The sequence below is a fragment of the Microtus pennsylvanicus genome, chromosome 12 (genome assembly GCF_037038515.1).
Source record: "Microtus pennsylvanicus isolate mMicPen1 chromosome 12, mMicPen1.hap1, whole genome shotgun sequence".
NCBI classification, from domain to species: domain Eukaryota; kingdom Metazoa; phylum Chordata; class Mammalia; order Rodentia; family Cricetidae; genus Microtus; species Microtus pennsylvanicus.
The window spans coordinates 55,807,554-55,831,677 of NC_134590.1; the positions used below are offsets into that span (position 1 = coordinate 55,807,554).

The 24,124-nt window shown below is 36.5% G+C and overlaps 1 protein-coding gene across 3 annotated transcripts in view; it reads left to right on the forward strand.

Moving 5' to 3' along the window:
• Rab28 (RAB28, member RAS oncogene family) overlaps positions 1-24,124 on the forward strand; it is a 77,845-nt gene that overhangs the window by 19,498 nt on the left and 34,223 nt on the right. For all 3 annotated transcript variants that reach the window (XM_075943687.1, XM_075943686.1, XM_075943688.1), the window contains exon 4: positions 1,398-1,527. In XM_075943687.1, coding sequence (XP_075799802.1) covers positions 1,398-1,527 — 130 coding nt within the window. The remainder of the gene's footprint in view (positions 1-1,397; positions 1,528-24,124) is intronic.

Consider the following 24,124-nt stretch of genomic DNA (forward strand, 5'->3'; position numbering starts at 1 on the left):
TCTGGGATCCCAAGGTTGTTCACATTTATAGTTTATGGGTAGGGTGGAAATGCTAGTTCAGTAATGTCACATTGCCAGCAGCTGCAGTGGAACTCCGAGCTAATTACTTACTTATTACTTGCTGTGACTCCCGTGTTGTATACTTACCTGTTTATATATGTAGTTTTCCTGGAAGACTGTATTACTTGAAGCTCAGCATTCATATCCTTAGCAGTCAGTAAAGTGCATGGTATAGAGTCTGCAGACAAATGCATTTAGTCACTTAGTCCTTGACTGATGTCCCGGTTCCATCTGTTATCTGCCTGGATCCTCTTGGTTATTATAAACTTTCTATCAATAAAGTGAGGATAATAATACCAATCACTGTAGGTTGTAGGGATTGGTATAAAGATCTATATCTGTGTTTGATACATAGCAGATTCAAAAATAGTTATTTTAACATAAGAAGTAGGTATGAATGCCTTGAGTGACTTATCCTGTAAGCAGAGCTTCATATTAAGTGTTTTACTACAAACTAGATGAAAATCAAGTATGTGGTTTTGTTATTTTTATGTATGAATATGTTGAAATATAATGGGATAAATTATAAAGGAATATAATATATAAGAAGCAGGAAGTAACCCCTCTCTTATATTTAGCTTTTCTTGGACTCTTATTACAGTATCATGTCCAGCTTTACATTGCTCATTTTAAAGAGGATGTCAAAAAACTCTATGTAGTGTGTCCTGGGAAGAATCAACAGGCATGATTAAAGGGACAGAAAATAGGCCCTTTGAGGCGGCTTTAAGGAACTGAGTTTATTTACTCTGGAAAGCAGACTAGTAAGAAGTTACTTAACTGTCTTCAAGTATACGAGGGCTTGTTAAAAGGAGGACACTCTCCAGTTGTTCTCTAAATGCATAGAGGACCAAAAGAGGAAATCCACATTTTATTTAAAGAAAATTGTGTTAAACGCTAAAATTGCCCATCAAGGGACATCATGTATCATGGAATCTTATTTTTGAAGACATTTAAATTTGGAGAAGCAGCAGATGGTTACTTATTGAAAAGTTTAAATGTTTGCCTTGTAAAAGTGAGAGGTGGGGTTTTAGTCTTTGCAGGTTTTTTTTTTTTGAGGTGATAGAATTTTCTTATCTTAAATCTCCTAAGAGTTCTTCAGGTATCATATATTGGGAAATTACTTAAAATTTTTGTAAAACTATACCTTAGTTTCAGTGTTTATTGTGAATGGGATCATTTGACATTGTTTCTACTAATAATACATTTAAGTTGAAATTGGCTTTTATATAAAAAACACAACTATACTTTACAGTATACCTGATATATTTGAAACATTAAGAAGTATTGTTATTATTTCAAGAGTATATTATAAATATTCTGTATTTCTTTTCTGACAGGGAATCCTCTTGGTCTATGATATTACAAATTATCAAAGTTTTGAGAATTTAGAAGATTGGTATTCTGTGGTGAAGACTGTGAGTGAAGAATCGGAAACTCAGCCCCTGGTTGCGTTGGTGGGCAATAAAAGTAAGGTGGTACTACTTATTTATGTGTAGTGAAGTTTATATGCTTCTGTAGACTGTTTGCGTCTTTCCACCATTTGACATTTTGAGACTTGAGTTCCCAAAGTGGTGGTTAGTGGGGGTTATAACTTTTACTTACTCACTGGGTCATGATAGTGGAGCCCTCATAAATGGGATTAGCACCCTTATAAGAAAAAGAGACAGAAGAGAGAGAATTTTTTTCTCTGTGAAATGAAGACACAGAAAAAAGGTGACCATCAAATCAGGAAGAGGACTCTCACTATTATCTGCTGGTACTGTCACGTTGAACTTAGCAGTTCCTGGAGTTATAACAAATAATGTTGATTGTTCATTGGTCTTTGGTATTTGTTATGGTGGTCTAAGCAGAGACTTAACAAAGGTGCTTGACTATTTGTTGATCATTTTTTTTCCTAAAAAAATATTCAATGTCTGGGAACAGCTTTTTTGGAGTTTAAGTAGAAAATTATTATGAATATGAGTAACCATCTAACAACTTTTTTTTCTTAAGTGGCATTTAATCTCTGAAATTCATAGTATACCATATGGTTCATATTGCAGTTTAAGGAGTAACTTTCAAACATGTGAATTGAACCACCATCTCAGGCATTACAGTGTAATTTTAAGACATCCTTTACTATTCAATAACTATTTTGAGGCTTGCTCTGACTAATTTATCTGCTGCTTTTGTAAAGGTAAGTTCAAGACTGATAGTGTATATTTTGGCTTCATGTGGTTTTTAGGAAGCTATGTGGACTGTTAAAAACAGCAACACAAATTTTGTGACACTACAGTACAGCTCTGTCCCAGTGGCTTTGAGACATTTCCTTAAACGATCTTCTATTCTAAAGAAGGAATAGTGCTTACTGAAGTTTAATTATTCCTCATTCCCATCTTTTATAAACTTTTCCTGAATTTTTAGTGTTTATTTCTAAAATGCAGATTATTTTTGGAAGAGTATTGTATTAGGGAAAGGTTATTTTTGGAAGAGTATTGCATTAGGGAAAGATACAGTCCTTGGTAAAAAAAAAAGTATGGGTAAGTAATTTTTTGAGATCAGTTTCTTAAGCTATGATATATATCAAACAGAAATCATAAAACTGAACCTGGGACTCTACTACTATTTGGTTTATTGACCTGTAGTAATTTTGAAAAGAAGACAATAAGAGGTTTTAGATACATGAGATATTATGGTATAATCTGATATTCTCCAGTTTACTTGAGGTCAGAAAAATAGAAAATGAACTCAAATTATATCATGGAGGATTTAGTTAGGAACTGTTTCCTGAGTACAAGGGTTGTTAAGTCAGTGCCTATCTATACTGCCAAGAGAATTATTTTCTCTAAATGTCTGAAAAATGCAATACATTTTTCTCTGTAATTATTTAGGAAATAGTATTTCCTAAAGGGTGAACTAGATTTCTGAATTGTGTAGTTTTACACACTGTGATGAGCATTTAATTTAATCCCTAGTTTAAAACCATTACAAACAGGTGTGAAGCCATTTCTTTGCAGAGTTTAAAATAGTACTGTCAGCTGTCTAGAAAAAAGTATAGCATGTCACAAAATGGCATGGCCTTTGGTAGAAATTGTAGTGTTTTGTTTTTAGCTTTAACTAAGAATTACACATCTGTTTTATAAGTAATTCTTTTGGAGTGAATCATTATTTTTAGTTCATTGAAATCCCCCTTCCAAATAATAGGTTTTGGTCACTTTGGCTTCTATTTCTGTGTGCAGCTTTTCATTTTAGATGATAATTTCTTGGTCAGTTGTCATGTTACCAAAGCATTAACTTATACTCTGCTTATACTTTTGTTGAAGGTTTCCCATCACCATATGGGAAGCTGTAGATGAGAGAGGGGAATTGGGATTTGTTTTCATTTCTTCCAGGGTATGATCTAACCATCATCTGAGATAATGACATAGTAGTATATAATTATATTCATTATGCTATATGTTTAGGTTATCCTGCGACATCCACCATCATTGGTTAATGTCAACAACAGAATATTAGACTAGGTGAAATACTAGTCTATGCTTGTGTTGTTATGCCCAGGCATTAAAAATAAAAAATAAAACCATATATAGTTATTTAAATTTTTGCAGAAAATTAATAGATTGCTGTATTTGATATTTACTATTATTAAAAATTCACAATTTTTACCTTTAACTTAACAATTACCCCATTTTTAAATGTATTTATAATATGTCCCTTCAGAACAATATATAGCAGAGTATATTATAGTCACAAAGACTATTATGTAAAACAAAGTTTATAAGTGAGCATTTCCTGGCTGTTACTTACTGTTTTTATCTGTCACTGACCCAATTTCATGTGATTATATAATGAAAGATTATTCTACAGTTAAACCTATTAAGTCTTTAACTCTCTATCTACTGAATATTTTTTAATTTGTGTTCCAAAGTTGATGTTACATTAGTTAATGTAATCGTGTGTTTGTATTTTCTTTTTGTGAATACAGTTTTGTTAAAAAGTAGTAAAATTCACAAAAGACCACACTTTGTCAAAGCAAGAGAAACATGATAGATTAAGAGCAGAAACTAGATCGTTACGTTCTTGTTTAAACATGGTTACCTTTGCATGAAATGTTTTTATCTTCTTTATTTACATTTATTTGTTTCTTTTATTGAAAATAGATTCTTTTAAACATAACTTTTAATTGAATCTTTGGGAATTTCACATTATACACCCCCAAGCCACTCATTTCATTTCCTAGTCTTTAAATATCTACCCTCTACCCTTGTAAACGCCCCCCCCCCCAAGAAAATAAAAAATTAAGAAAAATTAGAAAAGAAAAGAAAAAACAAACTGAAAAACAACATCAAAACCCAAAAACCCTTCTATCTGACCTCTCTGGGCAACAAGCTGCTCCTTTCTCAACCACAGCATTCTGTTCATGTCCCAGTCCACTCTGCCGTCTTTATTGCTTTTCCATCATATATTTGCTATCACAGAGATGTGTCATGCAGTATACCCTTCTGCTTAAACAGCTTTACTTGTGAATGTTTATTGCAATGAGTCATTAGTCAATTTCAAGACCTCTGGCCTTTGCTACAGGATCAATACTAGACCTGCATTGAGACTCTCTATTAACTGTGCCCTGAGTTGTGGAGATCCTGTGGCAATGGGTCCAAAGGATTGACTCTTTCACATGCTTCAGCAGCAACTCATAGATGGGGAAGATATTGGGGTGGGCCAACTAAAAATCTTGTCTGGGTCTATATAGTAGCTGAGTTGGCCAGCCCTCCAGGTCTCCCGTGTTCACACCATTGGGGCCTGCTCTGCTGTCCCTATATCATGAGGGCCAACTTTTCCATGCCACCCAGGACAGTGCAGCCTTTGGACATCAACATGGCCTCAGGCTGTACTACAGACCAAGGACATCCTTATAGCCTTTGGTGGTAACAGACTATGAACACTGACATAGATCCTGGCTGCAAATATGACCACAGACCCAGATAAGGCCCTTAACGGCAACATAGACCCTCACATCATCACGGCCTCAGGTGGTAGCTCAGGCCTCTCACATTAGGTTGTTTTTCACCTCCACTACATCTCCAGTTCTTCATAGTGCCCAAATGACTCCATTTCTCTTTCTTTCCCATTTCTCTGTCACATACTTGTTTGCTTCCTATTCAATGAGGGCTAGACATGGCCTGGTGTCTCAGCTCTTAGATTTTTTTTTTTTATACATTTTGATTATGGTTTCCCCTCTTCTAACCCTTCCCATGTCTTCCACTCTTCTCCCATTTCTATCCAAACCCTTTCTGTCTCTTCTTAGAAAACAAACAGGCATAATTATAAAATAAGACATATGCGTTCACACACTTAAGAATGCCATAAAAACACAAAACCGGAAGCCATAATATAAACACAAAGAACCTATAAGGTTAAAAAAAACAAAAACAAAACAAAACAAAACAAACAAACAACAACAACAAAAAAACGAAGCACTGACTCAACGTTATGAAACAAGGAACTTCCACGGATGCTTGACTTCATTTTGTGTTGACACAGGCCATGCTGTGCATGGAGCCTGCCCTTAAGAGTAGTTTGTTTCCCTAGTGAGATCCCCTTGAAGAAAAGTAATTTTTCATTTGCAAGAGGTTGTCAATTGGAGCTAGCTTTTTGATTAGGGGTGGGAGCATGTGTTCACTTAATCACAGTTCTAGGTCCCCATTTGGTGCAGACCCTTGCTAGTCCTGTGAGTGCTGCCTCAGTCTTATGTGCACATTACTCATTGGTATTCTGAGTTTAGAAGGTCTTGTTTTCTTGGTACCTTTCATTCCCTCAGGCTCTTACATTCTTTCTGCTTCCTCTTCTGCACACTTCCCTGAGCCCCGAGGGCAGAGATTTGTTGGAGACTTCTCATTTAGGGCACAGTGTTGCAAGGTCTTTCACTCTGAACATTGTCCGGCTGTGAATCTATTTATCTATTTTTTCTCAGCTGCTGAAGGAGGAAGCTTCTCTGATGATGGCTGAGCAAAACATTGATCTATGAGTACAGTATATTATACTACAGAAGTCATTTTATTGTCATGTACTTTCAGTAGAACAGTAGTGTTTGATTTTACCTAGGTTCCTAGGCTATGTATACAGTCTCTGGTTCTTGGTTATTCAAGCAGTGTTGGGTATGGTTTCCATCTTGTTGAGTGGACCTTAAGTCAAATCAGATATTGATTGATAACTCTCACAGGTAGGCACTAACTCAACTTCTCCTTGTTCCATGAATTTTGTATAGGTATTGTCTGTAGCAATGGGGAATTACTTTTAGTTTGTGGAGAGCAACCAATAGCCCTAGGTTGTTTGGAGTTCTCACAGGACGCCTTTGGCTAACAATTTGTTTAGGTGTAACTCATTCCCAGTATTGGAAGCTTCTTTTGGTTTTGAGAGATGTCCAGTTGGGGCTGTTTCTGCTGTGTTTTGGTTGATTTCATTTATATGAAATCCATGCTGGAATTAAAGGTATGCACCACCACTGCCCGGCAAGCTTGGGCTTTTTATTCTGTGGAATGGAGTTTGGCTGCTTGCATCTGGAAGGCCTGAGTCCAGCCTTTATGGCCTTTAGAGTGTTTTATAGGCAGAGCCTGATGGTTGGAGGCCCTCCAGAGCGGGCCCTAGCTATTAGAATATTCTGAGGGGTAGGGCCTACCCACTCATGCCTCTCAAGGGGCTTACAACATCCACATACAAGTGAATACATGCCATATTTGCCTTTGTGGGTCTGGGTTGCCTCACTCAGAATGATTTTTTTTCTGTCTCCATCCTATGAATTTCCTAGTTTCATTTTTTAATGGCTGAGTAATACTAGATTGCGTAAATGTACCACATTTTCTTTATTCATTCATCTATTGATGGACATCTAGGTTGTTTCCAACTTTTAACTATTATGAATAATCGATCAGCAATGAACATGATGCAGCAAGTTTTTCTACAGTAAGATGAAGCATCTTTTGAGCATATGCCCAAGAGTAGTGTTGCGGCGTCTTGAGATAAACTCACTGTTTGCTCTGTTCCTCACAACTTTTAGATAAAGAATTTGTTGAAAAGAAATATAGTCTGCAGAAATATTACTGGCAGTAGTTAAGTCTTAGCTAAAGTTAATAGGGGAGCATATGTGTGAATTCGTAACATATTGTGAACTTTTCCTTAGACTACATGTTTACTTGCTTTTTATTAAAAATAAGAAATTCTTAGAGACTTAGGCTGAAGATAGAGGGTAATTTTATGTTGTTTAGTTATGGGTTTATTTTTATGTTACTACTTATCTACTGAATTATATCTCTAAATTGATTTCTTATACTTACCTGTGTACCTAAGTAAAGGAAATAACTAAAGAAGGAGGGACTTGTTTTTTTTTTTTTTTTTTTTGGAAATGGTCAGAATGATTGATATATAGGACCTTGTGAACATCAATATGTAGTACTAAAGTGTGCATAATAATTAAAATAATTTGTTTTACCCTATATTCTATTTTAAAGCTCTGTCAGACATTAGCTAATGATATTTTTTTGTACAATATAAGATCGTACCTGAAGTAAAAAGTGGAGTTTTAAGATTGCAGGGCTTTAAATATGGTACTTTATTTATAAATACAATTTCTACATTTAACAGATTATGCGTGTCTTTACGCCTTTAAGGCTTAATTCTTTACATCTGGAATTAGTGTAGTAGTTTCTGTTTGATAAGTCAGTTTAAAGATTAGATGAATTATTATATGAAAAGTAATGAATGCTTTATGCATATGAAACAAATTTTAATTTTAGTGTTAATCATAATAGCTTTTTAAAAGCATGAAGTGTATATAGTGTCTATCTGGATGATCAAATTATAGTCTATTAGTTTGGAAATAGATGTCCTATGAAACTGAGAGGGAGGAAATGGTTTTTAGGAAGTCCTTTGTCACCAGCTTATTATTTTTCTCTCTCCTTTTAATGATAGGTTTGTTTGTTTGTTTTACTGTGTGGTGGAGGAGGGCCTTTATTCAACAAACTTTAAGATGCTATCTATGGCGTATTAAGCTGACTATTGTTAATTTTCTCAAAGATTGAGCCAGAGGTACTTCTCAAGAAGTGGTTAGTGATTCTGTTAAGATCTTTGGCTATGTTACATCTGGGAACAATTACATGCATAAAAGGCAGGGAGCTGAATCCACCTGGCTTAATCCCTATTTTTCCGCCTTTGAAAGTCTTGCTTTTCCAGCTTTGGGGAACTCTTACTTGAAGAGGCCATGTTGTAGAGCTTAGGAGTATTTGATTTATTATGTTCACTTATGGGCACCTTGGTGGGTCTGGCCATTCCTGTCATATAGACAGCTTCCTGACTGGTGTTCCTGCTCTTTGCTTTGTTCAGTTAGTTTCCGAAGGAAAAATCATAGGCTGTTTCTATTTAAAACCTTTGCCCTTTTCACTGTTTTCAGAGTGAAATCTGCTTTTTTTCTGGTTATCTAGGTCTAGGCAAACTGACTCTTGCCTATTTTGCATACTTCATCATCTAGTTTCCTATACTCAAGGCTTGGTCCTCACTTCTACATCCTCCTGGGCCTTTCTTTCTATAAGTCATTCCCAGTTCATTTGTACATCAGAGTTTCTTCTGCATAAAATGTTTTCCCCTCTGATCTTTCCTTTCTGTTAGCTATAGTTTGTCACTCTTGTTTCATCCAAAAAGTCATTTTAAAGTTAATGCTTTTGGCAACTCAATCTCAAGGAACCACCTAGGCCTTTGTGTTGTCATTATATCCAGCAATCTGTGTAGTTTCATTGTCATATGCTACTGTTTCTTATGTGTCTTTCTACACTAAAACTAAACTTTATGAAAATTAAGAATATCTTCATCTGCACAATGGATAAAAGCCTATTCATAAATTCTGTTGGAACTAGAAGTGTTTGTGGTCCATGGTGTTAGGAAAAATGATATTCATTCTTTATTTTAAAAAGTAACTTGAGGACTTTGTTCATGCATATGACATGAAAATGGTTTTTCTCAATATAGAAAATATATCTTTAGATGACTTAAAGGCCTTCTTAGAGAATAGTACCAGTGGGAGTTTTTTAGAAACTGCATGACAATTGTATTATGCTGGGTCATGTTTGAAACAAAGTATCGATTTCATGTCATTTATTAGATTACATAAATATAAAAAATTTAGAAAGTTTGCTGTTAGAAATTTTTGTCTGCGTTGAAGTATAATTTTAATTTCTTTTTAGTGCTTTAGGCAAGATTATTACAAATAAAATGAAAATTTAGGAATGTTAACTTTTTAATGATTGCTTCAAAATTCAGCTTATACTTTATAATTATGTACCATTTTAATTTGTCATTCTCTATCTTTAATCTCTTATGCTTTCTTACTATCTGATCGATCAGCTAGTGTCTTCCCCAGCTAGCTCACATTCTGAGGTGGACAGATTGTAAACAGAGTTAACAGGGGCTGCATGGGAGCTGCCCTGGTACTGATTTATAGCTTCTTGGTTAGTGGTTATCAGGAACATGTATTGGGGGTAGGAATTATCATGCACTGGCATAGAGTGGATGGATGAATGATTTCTGCTCTTAAAGATATTAACCAGATCCTTTCCCAAATAAAGACTAATAACTCAGATTTTTAAACAATCTTCATGACAGATGAGGGCATAGAGAAGAGTGCATCAGGACTATTTAACAATGTTGAGTGTATATTCTTCCTAACAGTGATTGATTGTTCCTGGAGTACTATCTGCCCAGGAAGTGATGTTTTACATTGGGAAGTTGAAAGGTTACATTTTAACATACCCTGTAAGTTGTGTTCTCTGTACTCAGTGGGCATGTATTACAAAAATAAATACATTTGAAGTTGGAAATGTATTGATGCTCTAAATAAAATTACCACAAGCCTTTTAAGAACATATATATAATACATATATATGTATTACATATACATACATATATACATATATAATACATACATATATATATATATAAAATAGAGTATAAGTAATGGCCATGTAATATTTGCAGAAATATGTTTAACTATACTGTAAACTTGTTGAGACTTTGAGAATTCTTTTATGTGGACAGTAAATAGGTGGAACTACTAAATAGCTAACATTGATTCTTACCCTGAAGTGTATCAACTCCTATAAAATTTGTCATCTTCAGTATTATAAAAAAATACATTTACTTAAGAAAGCTCTAATTTATAAATCATAAACAACTCTATTGAGAACTTGTAATGTTAATTCTGTTTATAATTCTAAACGGAAGTTTTCTGCTCCTTTCCTTCTTTAGTTTATTTAATACTTTACTTCCTTTTTTCTTTTGGATTGTAGCAATTCCAGAGCACCAGACCCAGGTGTCTTTTTAGGTGGGCCTGATGCTTCTGTTCCTGTTGCTTTTTCTTCTCTTGACATGTACATTTTTAAAGCAAAGTTGTGATTATTTGCTTAATAGAAGTTATTGGAAGAAAGTACTTGAACATAGATGAGACATAGCCTTCTATCATGGGTCTTTGCATGTATTCAGCACTTCAGGGAATGCTGGCCTATTTCAGGATTACTTGGATGACTTCTGTTTACAAATCTAGTGTGTAAACATGCCTCGAGATTGGTGTAGGGATGAGAACATTAAATGACTACTGCTTTATAAGCACAATCAAACCTGATTTTTACATGACGCTTGCTTTAGTTATAGCATTTTGTTATTTTGTAGTGATTTCAGATAAGGTGCCTCAGATCATTTTCACCGTGTTGCAAATTACATAGCTGAAGAAATAGTATGTGTTTAGTTTTGTTTGCTTTGTTTTGGGGAGTTTTGTAATCATTTGAAAGCATAGTCTACCTTCTTTTTGTTCATTTTTTGTTTGTATTGTTCTGTTGTTCTTTTTTTTATATTGAGTGCCCATGGAAGCTTAAAGATGCCTTTGGATCCCCTAGGTGATCAGCCTGATGTGTGTATTGGGAATTGAACTAGGGTCTTCTGGAAAAGCAGCAAATGTTCTTTTAACTACAGAGTTATCCCCTATTCTCCTCTTGTTTCTTTTATGATGTAATACTGATTTTAAATTTTAGAAAAAAAATTATTAAACATTGGATTAATATTAAAAACAGCTGTAAGACAGATAGCTTTGTGAAAGGGTGATTTGAACATTTTATTGATTAAAAACTAGGCCCCTTTAATAGTTTATTATAGCTAGCTCCTGTTTAGATTTTGTCTACATGACTTGTCCATTGGTGAGAGTGGATTATTGAAGTCTCTACTGTCAATGTGTGAGGGTCAATATGTAATTTAAGCTGTAGTAATGTTTCTCTTACAAACTTGGGTGCCATTGTGTTAGGTCAAAGATGTTAAGAATTGAAATGTCATTTTTGTGGATTTTTTTGATGAATATTTTGTATCCTTATGTATCTCTTTTGATTGGTTTTGCTTTGAATTTTATTTTGTTAGGTATTAAAATATTTAATATTTGCATACTTCTTAGGTCCATTTGCTTTGAATATCTTTTTCTAACCCTTTACTCTGATGTACTGTTTCTCTTCGATGTTAAGGTATGCTTCTTGATGCAGCATAAGGATGGATCTTGTTTTTGAATATCTTTTGTTAGTCTATGTCTTTTTATTGGAAAATTGAGACTATTGATAATGAGAGATACCAGTGACCAATGATTGTTTATTCCTGTTGTTTTGTTGCTGTTATTGGTGATAGTGTGTCTGTGTGCCTGTATATGTGTGTGTTTGTGTGTATGTGTCTGTGTATCTGTGTGCTTGTATATGTATGTGTGTATGTGTGTGTGTGTTTGTGAGAGAGAGAGAGAGAGTTTTTGTGTGTGCCTCTCTTCTTTTGATTTTGTTGGTGAGAGATTACTTATTTCCTATGTTTTCATGGATGTATTTAACCACCTTAGGTAGGCATTTTCCTTCTAGCACCTTCTGAAAGACTGGATTTGTAGATATTGTTTAAATTTGACTTTATCATGAAATATTTTCGTGTAGGAGGTCCTTCTGTCTTTGTGTTGCTTCCATTGGTTAGTAAAGAAACTGCTTTGGGCCCTTGATAAGGCAGAATTTAGGTAGGCAGAGAAGACAGAACTGAATTCTGGGAGGAAGAAAGCAGAGTCAGAGAGAAGCCATGGATCTTCTGCCTGAGATGAATACCAGTTAGAATCACCGGTAAGCCACTGCCACATGGCGATACACAGATTAATGGAGATGGGTTAGACTTATATGCAAGAGTTAGCCATTAAGAAGCTAGAGCTAATAGCCAAGCAGTGTTTTAATTAATATAGTTTCTGTGTGGTTATTTCGGGTGTAAGCTAGCTGGTTGGCCGGGAAGAATAAGCAGCCTCTCCCTGCAGCATATCTTCTTTTCTCTATCTATGGTGAGTGAAAACTTTGTTGGGTGTGGTAGTCTGGGCTGGCCGACTACCTTAGAGTCTTCAGCACATCTATCCAGGCCCTTCTGGCTTTTAGAGTCTTCATTGAGAAGTTGGGTATAATTCTAGTAGGTCTGCCTTTATGTTATATGATCTTTCCCCCTTGCAGTTTTTAATATTTTTTGTTTTTTTCTGTATGTTTAGTATTTTGCTTTATAATGTAGCAAGGGACTTTCTCTTCTGGTCCTCTATTTAGTGTTCTGTATGCTTATTGTACCTTCAGAGGCATCTCCTTTTTTATGTTAGTAAAGTTTTCTTCTATGATTTTGTTGAAAATATTTTCTGGGCCTTTGATCTTTCATTCTTTTCATTCCTCTATTCTATTATCCTTAGATTTTGTATTTTCATAGTGTTTCAGATTTCCTGAATGTCTTGTATCAATAATTTTTCAGATTTAACATTCTCTTTGACTGATGTATCCATTTCTTCCATCGTATCTTCATTGGCTGAGATTCTTTTTTCCATGTTATGTATTTTGTTCATGAAGCCTCCCTCTGTAGTTCCTGTTTGAATTCCTAAATTTTTCATTATCAGAATTCCCTCAATTTATGTTTTTTTATTGCCTCTTTTTCTATTTTCAGGTCTTGAACAGATTTATTTGTTGTTTCAGCTGTTTGTTTTTGTTTTCTTGGCTTTCTTTAAGGGATTTATTAAGTTCCTCCAATTGTTTGTGTTTTCCTGGGTTTCTTTAAGGGATTTAGTAATTTCCTTTTTAAGGACTCGTATCCTCTTCATGTCATTTTAAGGTCTTTTTCTTGAGCTTTAATCATGTTGGAATATTCAGGGCTTTCTGTAGTAGTATAGCTGTGCTCTAATGGAGACATATTGCCCTGGCTGTTACTGTGTTTTTATGCTGGTGTCTAGGCATCTGGGTTTAGGATGATTATAGGTGTAGGTGCTGGGTTTTTCTTTGTTGTGTGGGTGTTTTGTTTCTTGATTTCTCTTTCCTCTCTGGATCTTTGGAGAGTGTGATGATTTTGTGTTGCCTTTTTACTGGTCTGTACAGCTGGCGTATTCACAGGGAATGTTCGCTGCTTTCAGAGGCTGCATAGTTGGGATGATTTGGGGGAGGGAAGTTTGGAGGACAAGGTCTTTGCAATTCAGGGAGGATAGGGCCAGATAGGAAAGGGAGACTAGGAAGGTTTTCAACAACAGAGATGGGGATGGGACTGGGGGATTGGATCTCAGGAGCAGTAGGAGAGGTGTTGGCCACCTTCAGTTTACTTGTTGCCCTGGTAGGAGCTGCATTTGGGTTAGCAGGGTGTGCCTGCTGGGGTTGGGGTCTGTGAAAAAGCAATGAATGGAAGGAAGAAGGTTAGAAGAGGAAGATCTATGGGATCCACAGGAGAACAGGGAAGGCTGCCATGGGTGTTCTGCTGCAGAATTAGGGATTGGATCTGGGGGAACACAGAGAGAAGAGCTCTTTGGACAGTTTACCTGGTTTTCTGGCAAACAGGGCCTGTAGGTTAGCAGGGGGTATCTGCTGGAGTTGGGGCTGGGATAATGGGATGATTAGGGGAAGCAGATTGGAGTAGAAGATCTTTGTGATCCTTTGGGGATGGTGTTGGCTAGAAAAGGGATACCATGCTGAGTTTCCTGCTGCATAACTGGGGATGAAACTATTTTTGTTTGTTGTGATATAGAGATTGAACTCAAATCCTCTGTTGGCTTCGGCAAGTACTGTAACACTGTACTACATGCTTAGTTCTACAGATGACCCCTTTGGCTAGTTCTGTCATTCACTTGTTAAATTAAAAAATTCAAGTGACTTTTTACAGAAAAAGGTACATAATGATAGTAGATAACAGCAACAGTAATAATACCAACAATAATGATAAGTTTAGCAAAGACTTGCTGAATTCTTATAATTGGCCAGGTGTTTCTTGGAAATGTGGCCAGACTTAGGGTCTTTGGGAGAGTTGTAAAATTTACATACGTGTATACTTGCATATTTATATTTTACTTGAACTTGTTCCTCAATTTGAATTAAAATTATTTTATGTTTTTGAAATTTCAAATGTCTAGTCTTTTTTTTCAAATGTCTAGTCTTACAATGTAAATACAGCAACTCAGCAGATGTTTGTTTTATTATTTGAATTCTCCATTCAGTAAATATTCAACAAGTATATTGATCATTGATTTAGGTATTGGGGATACAGAAATGAACAACATACTGACAAAACCCTTCCCTTCATCTAGCTGTCTTTTCTATTGGGAAAGACAAATTTAATAAGGAAGTAAGCAAAATATATGTCAAATAATCATTAATATTATGGTGGTAGATAAAGCAGTGAAGATGAAAAAGAAAATATGGACAATGTTTTAAAGATCCTAATTATAGTAGAGACAGCCTGCAAAGATGACATTTGAACATAGTTGTAGAGGAGGAGAGATAGCAAGAGTCATTTGATGTTCAGAGATGAGTTCAAGTACAGGAGGACAACTGGAGCAAAGGCCCTGGGGTGTAATATTTCCTTCTGGGAGCCACAAAGCGATGAGTGTGAATGTTCCACATTTGTGCATATGTTTATATAGCTATATGTAGTAGTTTGTGTATATGTGTAATTGTATGTAGGGGATAGTGGCTTAGGAATAGGGTAGGAAATGAAGTTAAAATATTAAGAGAGAACTATCCAGGAATAAAACCAGCTTTTACCTTGAGTATGATGGATAGCCACTATGTTAGCTAGTCTTATGTCAACTTGACAGAAGCTAGAGTTATCTGAAAGGAGGGAACTACAATTGAAAAAAATGCCTCCATAAGATTCAACTTTAAAGCATATTCTTAATTAGTGATTGATTGGTGCCACCCTTGGACTGGTGGTCTTGAGTTCTATATAAGAAAGCAGGCTGAGCCAGCTATGTGGAGGAAGCCAGTACGCAACACCTTTTCATGACTTCTGCATCAGCTCCTGCCTCCAGGTTCCTGCTGTTTGAGTTCCTGTCTTGGCTTCCTTCAGTGATGGACTACAAAATGGAAATATAAGCCAAAACCTCCTTTTCTCCCCAACTTGTTTTTTAATCATGGTGTTTCATTGCAGCAATAAAAACCCTAACTAAGATAGCCACTGAGAGTTTTGAACAAGGTGAGTTAGGTTGTATTTGAAAATGAACACTGTAAAATGTGAGAATATTTGGTATTGGTTAAGAGTGAAAGCAGAGAGACCAGATGAGAGGCTTCTAATATAACCCAGGTGGGCCAGTGTAATAGCAGCAGAACTAATGAAATGTGTTTGACTTCTGGGTGTTTTGATTTCTTAATTTTGCTGTTTTTAGATTGAGTGTTTTGCCTAAATGTATGTATGTGCATTAGGTGTTTGCCTGAAGGCAAACATGAATAAAATAATCCCACACTAGCTCAGAATTGGGTATAATAAAAGGGTCCTTTGACTGAAGGAGATTCCCCATTACTTCCTCCTTTTGTCAAAAGTCTAAGTCTTGTATTTGAAATGGCTTGGCTAAGTCATATGAGGAAAGTAACTATGACTATCTAGTCTTCAGCCCCATTGAAGACCCGAGAAAGGGGGATAAGGGAGATAATATTACTTGAATAGGCAGGAAGTGCAATCAAGCAACTTCCAAAATGTATAGTAAATGACAAAGACAACTGGTTACCTGGGCAATCACCAAAAGTCTCATTTGCAATGTTGGAGCAACCAACTTTTGCTAAGGCCTAGAGTAACTGACAGACCATTTTCCGAGGCAGGACCATTTTCAAAACCGTCTTACCCTGTCTTGGCAAGGTTTGGTAGTCTTTTTTCTTGTTTTTTTTTTTTGGTAGTCTTTTTTCTTATATTCTGCTTGTCCAGTCTGGACACTGTGCATTTTTTCAGTGGTCGAGGCATGGTCAGTTCCTAGTCCAAAGGCCACTTTTGCCAAGAAGAAAACAAGCTCCAAGTGGAGTGTCTTTGGTGCTCAACATTCTCTCGGGAATAGATGGGTGCTGCTAGGAGCATTAGCAGAACTCTAATTTATTTACATGCCATATCCTACAGTTCTTTAAAGTGGTTGAAGATTACCTATCTATGCGGAATACAATTTCTTTCTATATATCTAAAGAAATTGAATAGTCTAACTACAAGTATGACAAATATGGATGACTATTGACCTATAATTCTAATACCTCTATAACTTAAAAACTAAGACTTCATATTAGAGTAGTAAATGATCTTTAAACAACTGTGCAGCAAATGAGAACAATGACCTCAAAATGTAAACAATGCATTAAGTATCTTGATCAGAGATAGAAATGTATAATGAAATATGATAAATATATCCTAAAGTTATATCAATATACAAAATGTCTTAAGCAGAGGTAGAAACATGCATTCATACAATATAACAAAATAACTTTGCCTAGGTATACAAATATTGTAAACAGAAATAGGAGCATATTCAATATAACAAGTATAATTTCTATTTGTACCAACATACAAGAATCTATGCCATTGTAAATTATCTATAAATAATAACTCACAAGTATTCACTCTATTACTATTATTATTAGTGTGGATAAACTTACACTAATCTACCTATTATCCCACCCAGTTTCCCTTTTTTTTTTCTTTTTTCTTAATCGGTGGAGCATGAGACTCTTAATCTCAGGGTTGTGGGCACGAGATGAAGGCGAACACAAATAAAATAATCCTACACTAGCTCAGGATTGAGTATAATATAAAGGGGTTCTTTATTTAGGGGAAACTCACAGATCACAGGCCTCTGTATGAACCAGGTACAGAAACTGAAACCAGCATCCAGGTGAGAGAGAGAGAGAAAAGAGAGAGAGTGTGAGTGAGTGGGCCAACACCTTTTTGGTACCCAAGGCCATGCCCAACCTGGTCCAGTCTCTCAAAGGCCATTTGCTGAAGGAGATTTCCCATTGTGTGCCTGATGCCAGTGAAGGTCAGAAGGAGACATCAGGTCCAATAGAATTCTATTGGAGTTATAAATGGTTGTGAGCCACTGTGTACTCAGTGCTGGGAACTGAACCTGGTCCTCAACAAGTAAGTGTTCTTAACCACTGTGCCATTTTCTGAGCCCCTGAAGCATTTCTCATATTGGTAGAGGAGAAAAGTGTAAGCTAATGGGAAAATATTAAACTTAAACTCCGGAAAGCCCAAGTTGCCTTGACTGGGAGGAGGAAGATTGTGGGAAGAATAAGTTTTGGGTAAAGTTTAAAGGTTTGGATTTTAGTGTTCTAACTTGGAGGTTCTTATTAAGGGTCAATGTAAAGATATTTAACAGGTGAGGTGGATATAGCAGTCTGGAAGACAGGGCAAATTGTATTCTATAAATAACAATCAGAGTCAACAGTATGTGAATGATACAGTCAGGAGAAAATTTACCAGTATGGAAGAAGAAAGGGTCCAGAGATTAAGCTTTGGGTGATATCATGTTTTAAGAATTTGGGAAAATGAAGAGGTACCAGTAAGGAAATTGAAATATGGTCAATGAAGAAAGGAAGAGAATCAGAGTGAGGTTTTCTTTCTTTCGTTTTTATTATTACTTAAAAAAATATCAATCCAAATTCCCACTCCCTCCCCTTTTCATAGTCCCCTCCCTCTCCCTCCACAGACCCTCCCCTCAACCCTCCAACCCTAAGGGAGTGCCATGCACCCCACCCTGTGGAAAGTCCAAGGCCCTCCCTTCTACATCTAGGTTGAGTAAGGTTTACATCCAAAGAGAATAGGATCCCATGAAGCTGGTATATGCAGTAGAGACACATCCCATTGTCACTATCAGTGGCCCCTCAGTCGGCCCCAGCTGTCAACCCCCTTCAGAGGGGCTTGGTTGTTCCCATGCTTGTTCACTCCCAGTCCATTTGGAGTTGGTGAGCTCCCATTAGCTCAAACAAACTGACTCAGTGGATAACCCCCTCATGGTCTTGAATTCCTTGCTCATACTCTCACTCCTTCCACTCTTCAACTGAATCTTGGGAGCTCAGTCCTGTGCTCTAATGTGGGTCATTGCTTCTGTTCCCATCTGTTGTTGGACAAGGGTTTTATGGTGATATTTAAGATATTCATCAGTCTGACTACAGGGTAAGGTCAGTTCAGACACCTTCTCCTCTATTGCTTAGGGTCTTAGCTGAGGTCATCCCTGTGGGTTCTTGGGCATTTTTCTAGAGCCAGGTTTCTTGCTAGCCCCATAATGGCTCCCTCAATCAAGATATCTCTTTTCCTTGCTCTCATATCTGTCCTTCCTCCATCTCAGCTATCCCATTCCCTCAAGTTCTTTTTAACCCCCCTTCTCCCCTTCCTTCTACTCTCTGCCCTCCTGCTCCCAAATTTTTGTCTGATTCTAATTTCCAGGTGGGTCTATATTATGCTTTTTTTTGGGTTCACCTTATTACTTAGTTTCTCTAGGATCCTGAACTATAGGCTCATTGCCCTTTGTTTATGACTAGTATCCACTTATGAGTGAGTACATACCATATTTGTTTTTGGGTTATCAAATGAGGTGTTTTGGTTGCCAAGTATAAATGTGTTTTAAAAGAGTAATCAGCGGAAAAGGATTAAGATATGTTAATTAGCACAATTTCCAGGTTTTCAAGTACACATATGCTAACCATGATGTTGTATATTTTAAATATGTATAAATTTTGTCTGTTGTACCTTAATGACTGGTGGAAAAGAGTTACATTAGATGGGTTTGAATTAGTATGGTGGTTTGAATGAGAAGTGTCCTTTATAGGCTTAGGCATTTGAATACTTGGTCGCTAGTTGGTGACATTGTGTGTGGAGATTTAGGAGATGAGGCCTTTTTGGAGGAAGTTTGTCACTAGAGGTGGACTTTGAGAGTATTTAGCTTGTCCTACTTTTAATTTGCATCTCTGGTTCATGCTTATGGTTGATGATATGAATGATCAGCTTCCTGTTCCAGGAGCCATGCCTGCCTACTGCTGTGCCTCGGCATCACTCTGGAACTGTAAACCCAGATAAACTCTTCTCTGTAAGCTACCTTGTTCATGTTGTTTTGTCACAGCAACAGAAAAGTAACTCATACATTTTATTAATACCACATAAATTTATTTAAAAGTTTATATTGCATGTGGAGGTTTTTTTTAGTAGCCAAATTCATTTTAGCTTTTTTCTTTTCTTTTTTTTTATACATTACATCCTGATTGCCGTTTTCCCTTTCCTTCCCTGAATCTCTTCCCCACCTCCCCTTCCCCCAAAATCCACTCAAATCTTCTGTCTCCCCTCAGAAAAGAACAGGCCTCCCAGAGACATCAACCAAACATGGTATAACAAGCCACAATAATACCAGGCATATACCATGACATCAAGGCTGGATGAGGCAGTCCAGTTGGGGAAAAGGGTCCCATAAGCAGGAAAAAGAGCCAGAGACAGCCCTGCTCCCACTATTAGAAATCCCACAAGAACACCAAGCAACTCATCCATAACATATATTCAGAGGACCTAGGTCAGACCCCTATAGTCTCCCTGATCTCTGTGAACCCCCTTGAGTCTCTTGTCAGTTGATTCTGTGGACTGGTTCTTGTGGTATCCCTGACCCCTGTGGTTTCCCTGGTCCTGCCTCCCTTTCCTCTACAGGATTCCCTGAACCCCGCCTAATATCGGGCTGTGGGACTCTTGAATCTGCTCCTATCCGTTGATGGATGAAGTCTCTCTGGTCTCTTTGATGACAAATCTGCTAGGCTCCAATCCCAGAACACTCTGCAGGCAGAACAAACTGTAGGCTGAAGGCTTTGTGGCTGGGTCCCAATCCTTCTTTTTGAGGCCTTGCATGATTACAGAAGATGGCTGGGTCAGGACTCTGCATCTGCTCCCATAAATTGCTAGATGAAGTCTCTCTGGTCTCTTGATGACAATTCTGCTAGACTAGTCAAACTCTTAATCCTAAAGTACACCATAAGTTTCATTATAAATTCAACTTTAAGTTGGGTATGATGACATATGCCTTTAACCCTGGCACTTAAGAGGTAGAGGCAGGTTCTTTGTGAATTTGAAGACATTAATGTGTTCAAGGCTACTCAGTGCTACGTACTGAGACTCTGTCTCATCCCACGGCCCTACCAAAAACCTCAACCCCTTCCACAAACCAAAAATAACAATAACAAAATTAACTTTAAGAAGATAGATGTTTTTTCCTAAGGATATTAATTTCATATATTTTTCTGCTGCTTTAATATATTTAATAGCCATAGGCAGTATAATATGTTTAATAGTTACATGTAGTATATGTTCCAGACATATATATAATCAAGACACTTAGATGCAAATATGGACTAATAGTAACTATGTGACTATGTTAAGTTACCATTTTGTTCCCCAGTTTTCATATCTGCATAGTGGAACTTAAAACATTTAATACACAGGAAGATTATTGTGACAAATAAATGTACAAAGCTCCTAGAATCACCCCTGTTATGTAATATAGCTACTTGTGTTAGCTCTCATTATTGACTTTTCTATCTTCAAAATCCTGTTTTCTATTTATAAGCAATAACAGACAATTCTGCTAAATTTATGTATTTCTTTTTTCTTTTCTTCTGAGCAATGTTAAAGCTTGAACTCAAAGCCTGATGCATGGTAGATAAATACTCTATCACTGAATTGTATGTCCAAGCAGTGCATATTTTTATTATAGAGATTTGAAAACAAAAAGTTGGAATTTTGTGAAATATCTTTGAAAATGTAATGATTAAAATGTTAACTATAATTAATGTTTGGAAATCAAAACATTTTAGATTATAGAATAGTTTTTTTAATATTAAAAATTCTGTTGTAGAGGTGATACAGTTTTGATAGCTACTCTGAATGATGAAGGCTGCTGTACTATTGCTGTGGATTTCTATCTCAAGTTTATTTTGCTATTCAGACATGTGTCTAATGAAAAAAAAGATGGTGCACAAACCACTACTTGAGTTTGAATGTGCTTCTGTGTTTGGTTGAGTTATAAATGTTATTTCTGGCTGTGTCCTTCATACTTAGCTCTTCTTACAACAAATGGAAAGTCCTTAATTGTACCTAAGGGAGTAGTTAATCCACAGTGGACATATGGTGGACAAAAGCTGAGTCTAGTAAATGGAATAAAATTATAAATGGTAAAGATGTAAATGCCTACAAAGTCTGTCAATTATGACAGATCAAGTATTTGAGATTAGCAAGTTTTGTGTACAGAATAATGCTATTTTAGGCATGTTTATGTTAAGTGTGTGTGTAGCTTGGTTAAAATGTTCTCCACAGTTATGTATAAATCATATCTCTTGCAAGCACTGTTATGTTCTGAGATGTGTCTCTGATTCCAACAATAGACACTGATCTCACATTTCTGTGAAGTGACTGCTCCTTTGATTGGGGCAATTAGCATTAACCTAGCTTTTGGGCTTTGTGGATCTGAATATTCTATGTGGTGCACTCTCCAGTGAAAGGTTAAGTATTAATGGAAAATGGTCACAGCACTTTTACTTAAAGGAAATATGTTACTTGTAAGTTTTCTTTTGATTTTACTTTTGCAGTTACATTGAATGTCGTCATTCATTAAGCCATCCATAAAACAAATATTGTTTCACATGCAATGGATAATAAGCCTTTTTAGAACTTCTTGTGTGGTATGTTACAGATCATTAACTGCAAGTAACCACCTGACTAGAGGGAAGCCTGGAAGCATCATTATAGTGAAATAAACTTTTCTTTAGATATCATTGCAGCATACTAGTTTATAGGAATGTCACAAATTGATACCATGAAAATACATTCTCATCATTTAGAGAATAGTAGAAAACGATAGTCTACAGTTGTAGACTAAAATGATATATTATTAACAATAGAAAAGTGAGAATACGGTTGTGGTCTCATTTTACTTAATTATTGAAGAACTAGGTATGCTAAGATGCTAAGTGTGCTGATGTTCTAGAATGCTTTTTGTTTTTTTGATGTTGTATGTGTGTTAAGAACATGTGTTGCAGTCACCATAATTTAAAATACCTTTAAATTAAGGAGTATAGAAAAGAAATAGAAAAAATTGTATAATTATTTAGTAAAGGGGTGTTGGATTTTGTCAAAGATTTTTTCAACATCTAATGAGATCGTTCATGTTTTTTTTTTCCCTTTCAGTTTGTTTATATGTTGAACTACATCATCAGACTTTTGTATGTTGAACCATCCCTGCATGTCTGGGATGAAGTTCACTTGATTTCAACATGTTTTTTGGATTCAATTTGCAAATATTTGAGTATTTTTGCATCGATGTTTATGAGGTGTAATTCTCTTTCTCTTCTGAGTCTTTGCTGTTGGTATCAGGGTGATTGTGGCCTCATAGAATGAATTTGGCAATGTTCCTTCTAGTTCTGTTTTTGAAAATTAATATGAGAAATATTGGTATTAGGTCTTCTTTGAAAGTCTGGTAGAATTCTTTGCTAAAACCAGCTGAACTTGGCCTTTTTGTTTGGGAGACTTAATGACTGCTCTTATTTTTCTGGGGAGTTATAGGTCTGTTTAAATTGTTAATCTGATCTTTTATTTAACTTTATAGTAAGTGGTATCTACTAGGAAAATTGTCTATTTCTTATAGATTTTTTTCCAATTTTGTCAAGTATGGGTTTTTGAAATATGGCCTAATTGATTCCTTGGAATTTCTTGGTGTCTGTTGTTATGTCCCTATTTTTGTTTCTGATTTTGTTTATTTTGATATTCTCTCTGTGCCTTTTAGTTAGCTTGGGTAAATGCTTTTCTATCTTACTGATTTTCTCAAAGAACTAACTTTGTGTTTCGTTGATTCTTTGTATTGTCCTCTTTGTTTCTGTTTTATTGATTTTGGCCCTGAGTTTGATTATTTCCTGTCATCTACTCCTCTTATATGTGCTTACTTCTTTTTGTTCTAGAGCTTTCAAGTGTGCTGTTAAGTTGCTAGTGTGAGATTTCTTCAAATTCTTTTTTTTTATTTATTTTTTCTTGGAAAAAAAATTTCCGCTCCTCCCTTCCTCCCATTTCCCTCCCCTTCCTCCCACTCCACTCCCCCTCCCCCCACTCTTTTCCCCCTCCCTCTCCAGACCAAAGAGCAGTCAGGTGGAAAGTCCAAGGTCCTCTCCCCTCCATCTAGGTCTAGGAAGGTGAGCATCCAAACTGGCTAGGCTCCCACAAAGCCAGAACATGAAGTAGGATCAAAACCCAGTGCCATTGTCTTTGGCTTCTCATCAGTCCTCATTGTTCAGAGAGTCCGGTTTTATCCCATGCTTTTTCAGTTCCAGTCCAGCTGGTCTTGGTGAGCTCCCAATAGATCAGTCCCTCTATCTCAGTGAGTGGGTGCACCCCTCACGGTTCTGACTTCCTTGCTCATGTTCTCCCTCCTTCTCCTCCTCATTGGGACCTTGGGAGCTTATTCCGGTGCTCCAGTGTGGGTCTCTGTCTCTATCTCCATCCATCACCAGATGAAGGTTCTATGATGATATGCAAGATATTCATCAGTATGGCTATAGGATAGGGCCATTTTAGGTTCCTTATCCTCAGCTGCCCAAGGCACTAACTGGGGACATCCCCCTGGGCACCTGGGAGCCCCTCTAGGTTCAGGTCTCTTCCCATCCTAAGCTGGATCCCTTAATTAAGATATATGCTTCCCTGCTCCCATATCCATCCTTCCTTTATCCCAACCAACCCAATTCCCCAAGTTCCCCCCATCCTCCCCTTCTCA